The sequence below is a fragment of the Monoraphidium neglectum genome (assembly GCF_000611645.1).
Source record: "Monoraphidium neglectum strain SAG 48.87 unplaced genomic scaffold scaffold00522, whole genome shotgun sequence".
NCBI lineage: Eukaryota > Viridiplantae > Chlorophyta > Chlorophyceae > Sphaeropleales > Selenastraceae > Monoraphidium > Monoraphidium neglectum.
Window position 1 is genome coordinate 3,148 of NW_014013106.1, and position 5,204 is coordinate 8,351.

General features: G+C 67.1%; 1 protein-coding gene across 1 annotated transcript in view; it reads left to right on the plus strand.

Moving 5' to 3' along the window:
- The window catches only part of MNEG_3943 (insulysin), a gene marked incomplete at both ends in the record, with an annotated part of 6,848 nt that extends 2,532 nt beyond the window's left edge, over positions 1 to 4,316 (plus strand). The window contains 6 exons of the mRNA XM_014047578.1: positions 183 to 472; positions 800 to 1,205; positions 1,664 to 1,901; positions 2,159 to 2,835; positions 3,177 to 3,452; positions 3,906 to 4,316. Coding sequence (XP_013903032.1) covers positions 183 to 472; positions 800 to 1,205; positions 1,664 to 1,901; positions 2,159 to 2,835; positions 3,177 to 3,452; positions 3,906 to 4,316 — 2,298 coding nt within the window. The remainder of the gene's footprint in view (positions 1 to 182; positions 473 to 799; positions 1,206 to 1,663; positions 1,902 to 2,158; positions 2,836 to 3,176; positions 3,453 to 3,905) is intronic.
- Between the last annotated feature and the right edge of the window lie 888 nt (positions 4,317 to 5,204).

Genomic DNA, 5,204 nt, shown 5'->3' on the forward strand with positions numbered 1-5,204 from the left:
ATCTTGCTCGCCCGTGCATCAAAAGCTGTGTGCTTTGCTGTGGCATTTTGCAGGGCTGGCAGCCAGCCAACCCCCTGCATCAGAGGTGCAGGGACCCAGACGCCAACACACTTGTCAACTCCGCCGCCCTCAGGCACACCCACGGCCCCCGCTCGACACGCCCCCCCAACCCCACGCCGCAGCTCCTGCGCGCGGCCAGCACGGAAGACCTGCGGACCCTCCACCAGGAGGCAGCAGCCCTAGCGGCCCTCCGCTTCGACTGGCGGGACCCCCCTGAGCCTCTTTCAGCAGCCAGGGACGCCGCCTACAACCTGCATTACTACCCAGCGGAGGCGCTGCTGGCGGGGCCCGCCCTGATCGGGGCGTTCGACGAGGGCGCGGCGAGGGGGTTTGTGGAGCTGCTGGAGCCGGGGCGCGCGCAGGTGGCGTGGTCGTCGAGGCGGTGGGTCGGCGCGGCGACGAACAAGGAGAGGTGAGTTTTAAACTGCTGTGAACTGTTGACAATTCATGCATACTAGGTTCATAGCTTATGGGGAACGTTTGTTCTGTTTAATGAGAGGGGCTCCTGGGGTTTGGGGTCGCCGTTGCTGGAGGCTGTCGTGGGGCCGAGAGAGGGATGGGCTCTCGTGTCAAGGGGGAGGCAGCGGCAGAGGGCACGGCGTGTGCGGCGAAAGCGCTGCTGGGCGCAGATGTGTGGGGCGCATTTTCTCTGCGGTGCGCTTTCGGAGGCCTGCTGACTACACATCTCGCGTGTTCGCCTGACTAATGCCGTACATCACCTTCAACAACTGAATCGCAGATGGTATGGCGCAGATTACAGCATCAGCCCCTTGGACCCAGAAATGGCAGACGCGATTGCCGCTTACTGCGCTGCCGACGCCAACGCTGGCGTCACCCCTGCTGCCGCTAGCAAGCCACCGCGCGCCTCCGGCCTGGCGGCGTCCGACGACGGCGGCGCCAGCCGGCGGCAGACAGGGGCGGGGGCGGGCGGCGACGCGGCAGTCGCCGGCCAAGAGGGGACTGCTGGGGACGGGGGCGGGCACATGCCGCGCCTGCGCAGCATCAGCCTGCCCGGCGGCCTGCCCTCGGCAGTATCCCACGATGCCGAGCGCCCGCAGCAGCAGGAGCAGCAGCAACAGGGGCAGCAGCAGCAGGAGGAGGAGCAGGGCGGCGCCGCGGCGGCGCCTGGCCCCTGGCCGCCGCGGGTGGGGGAGCTGCACCTCCCGGGCGCGAGCTGGGGCATCCCGCGGGACCTATCACTCAGGGCGCCGCGCGGCGCGGCACCGGACTGGCGGGCGGCGCCGGCGCTGGTGGTGGACGAGGCGGGGCTGTCCTGCTGGCACAAGCTGGACACCAGCTTTGGGCTACCAAAGGCGCGTGCACGCGGGGCGGCATGCGTTGCTGGGGCGGCAGGGTCTGGAAGGGCTCGTGGGGGGCAGGGTGGCGGGTGCCTTGTGTGCAGGGGCTACCCCATCTTGTGGAGGCCTCTCGACTTTTCACGGACGGCAGCAACACTGTCATGGCAGCAGCCCTTCAGGCTAGATTTTGCGGTGATACACACACACACACACAGACTATAAACTTCCACCCAAAATCCTAACCTCATGTATGTGTGTTTGTACATATGTATTACTCAGCCCCGACCTCGCGCCCACACCGGCAGGCCCATGTTAAGTTGCACCTCCTGACGCCCGCCGCCTACGAGACCCCTGCCGCCGTCGTCGCCACCCGCCTGCTGCTGCGCATCGTAGAGGACCTGCTGCTTCCAGATGTGTATGTTGCAGAGACGGCGGGCACCCACTATTCGCTCGAGGCGCTGCAGTCGGGCGTCAAGCTGGCGGCGTCCGGGTTCCCGGACGTGCTCGCGGAGCTGCTGCCGCGCGTGCTCGGCGCGCTGGCGGGTGCGCGCGCGCGCCGGCTGTCGGCGCCGTTCACAGCCGGGGCGGGGAGGGGCCGAGCGTTTTTGAATGGATGGGGCCGCGTCCTCCAAAGATGTCACGTTTGGTGTGTCGAGAGTGCACAGGCGCCGACATGAGACGGGCAACCCCGCAAAGTAGCACGGACCTGGCCGCTGCACGGCGCACGCTGCGGCCCGCCGGCAAACGTCAGACACAGCCCATCCCTCTGTCCCACCCCTTGTCACGCCCCGCCCCGCCAGGCCTGTCTCTGCGCCAGGTCGAGGAGCGCTTCCCCACGATGGCCGGCCGCCTGCGCCAGGCGCTCACAAACTGGCGGCGCAACAATCCGGGGCAGCACGCCGAGTACGCGGCGGAGCACGCCCTGCAGGCGCGCCACCACCACGTAGAGGAGCTGCTCGCCGCGCTCTCCCGCGCCACGCCCACCGATGTGCTGCTCGCCGCGCGGCGGCTGGCGCCCTTTGCAGCGGCAGGCGACGGCGGCGGCGGCGGTTGCGGTCCAGAGGGGCAGCTTCACCTGGATATGCTGGTGTATGGGAATCTGTCTGCCGAGGAGGCGGTCGCCCTGGCCGGCGCCGCGCGGTCCGCGCTGCGGCCGGGCGGGCTGCACCCGTGCCTGTGGACGCGCGGGCGGGTGATCGATTTGAGCCCGAGCGTGTGGCCGCTCGAGGCGCGGGACTGGCTGCGGCGGCCGCTGGCGACGGCGGAGATGCAGCAGGCAAAACAGCAGCAGCAGCAGCAGGAGCAGCAGCAGCAGCAGCAGCAGGTGGGCAGCGCCGGCGGCGTGCCGGGCGCGGACGCGGCGTGGGTGGGCGGCGGGCGGGCGCTGGAGGGGGGCCGGCAGGGCGTGTCGGTCATGTACCGCCCGGCCAACCCCAACCCGGCCAACAAGAATCACGCGATCTACTACCTCCTGCAGGTGGGGGGGGCTGGGCTGGGGGGATAGAAATGCGGCGGCCGCAAGGCCGTGTGCGCTGAGAGCTGAGCGTTGACGGAGCGCCGCCGCCGCAGCGCTTGCACCGTGCGAAATCATGTGGAATCGACGGCACCAGCTGTGCGTCGAATAATATCCGTCCCCCCTGCCTGTGCCCCATTGCACACACGTGGACGAGCAAAAGGATGTGTGTGTGTCCACACATCCGTATATACGCACGCACACACACACACACACACGCACACACACTTACACACACACACACACACACACACTTACACACATGCACGCACGCCACTCGTGCGCGCGCGCACCTCCGCCCCCAGATCGGCCCCGACGACGTGCGCCAACACGTGCTGCTCGACCTCTTCACCCAGTCCGCCTCCCGCCCCTGCTTCCATGAGCTGCGCACCCGCCAGCGCCTCGGCTACAGCGTCAGCCTGCACGCGTCGACGCTGCAGCGCGTGGTCGCGCTGGCGGTGCGCGTGCAGTCGCCGGGGACGGACCCGGCCGGGCTGGGAGAGAGGATAGGCGCGTGGCTGGCTGCGTTCCGGGGGCAGCTGGAGGGGATGCCCCAGGAGGAGCTGGAGAACCACAAGAGGGTGGGTTTGTGGGGGTATGTTTTATGCATTGGGAGCATTGGATCTGCTGTGGGGTCTGCAGGTGTAGCATGGGGGTTTGAAGTCTTTTGTGTGTTGAGGTTTTGATCTTTGTGGTGGTGGTCATGTTGTTGCAGGCAAAGGTAGGGGCGGGCGCTGCTGTGAAGCTCTCCTGGTGGTTTGCGGGGCGCAAGTGCCAGATGAAGTACTCTGCGGGCTGGACCTTGTCCCGCCTGTTCCGCGCCCTCAGGACGCTTCCCACGCGAGTCGCATCTCACCCATGCCCTCGGCTGCGTCGAAAGCCACATGGCATAGACACCATCGGCGCCATCCCCACCATCCCCTCGTCTCGCCACGCGGCCTGCTTGATTTTAACTATGCATTGCCCCACCTTGCACCTGTCACCCCATGTGCATCGCCTCCAACCCCACACCGTGGATCCTCATGCAAAAACAGGCCCTCCAAGACCGCTACCTAGAGCCTCCCAAGTCGCTGCGCGACGCCACCGCCCGCGCTTGGCGCCCCATCGAGCGCCGCTCCCTCGACTGGGCGCGCCGCCAGCACAAGGCGGATGCGGCGGCGGCGGTCACCAGGGAGGATCTCCTGGCGTTCTACGACCGCCACCTCAGCGAGGGCGCGCCTGGTTACCGCCAGCTCAGCACGGAGATATGGGGCGGCGCCCCCGTGGATGCGGCTGGGGCGGGGGTGGGGGCAGACGGCGAGGGCGCGAAGGCGGCAGGTATTGCGGAGGCCGGCGGCACGGGGGAGGTGCGGTTTGAATTTGAGGTCGGGGAGGGGGAGCTGGAGGCGTTCAAACTGTCGCAGCCGCTGTGGCCGGCGGCTGCGGTGGCGAGGCCGGGGCGTTGAGCACAGCGGCAGTGCTTGCTGGGGGGCAGCGATTGATATTCTTGGAGTAGGCTGGTACTGCCTAACTTGAAGGGGCTTGTGCGGGCGATTGCTGGGCTTCTGGCGCAGGGATTGCCTGATCCTGTAAACGCATAGTGACAGATGGCGACATATCTGCATCGCTTCGACTTCATGCACGTGCGCCGCGCCAACGATCCTGAGCAACAGTTGGCCGGCATGTTACCTGGCAGGAGAAGAGAGCAAAGGCATGCTTGATGAAGGCGAGGCAGGCTCAACAGAGGAAGGGAGCGCAGGATGGGGATTGGTCGCGGTCAACTGAACAGCAGATGAGCAAGTGCCTCGGGGCCAGTGCGCCGGATGCTGGTTGAGCAACAGGTGCACGTCCACTTTCCGTTATTTCGCATGACATCAATCGTCACTCGTATCATAATTCGAGGCAGAAACTGGAGCAGTGTGGATCGCGATCTGCGCGCGTGGCCGAACCGATGGACCCTCATCGCATCTTGGACCTGCCAGAAGCGGCAATAGTTCTCATATGCTCCCATCTTGGCTACAAGCAACGAGCCGCCGTGCGGGGTGCTTGCTGGCGCCTGCGGCGTGCAGTAAATGCGTCGCTGCGGACAGTCACCCTCGACCTGACTCCAGGTCAGCGATGCTGCGGCCTTCCACCGGCCGGAGCGGCAACGCTCACGGCGCGCTTCCCCGCCGCGGCCTGCGTCAAGCTGTGCGGCGGGCTTGGTGCCGCGGAGCGACGGGGCAGCGTGGCCCAGCTGCTGGCTTGCGCGGAGGGCAGCTGGCCGGGCGTGACAAAACTCGACATCAACTCGGAATTGATGCAGCAGGAGCCCTCTGAGCTGCTCGCCGCGCTGGTGCGCCTGTGCCCGCGGC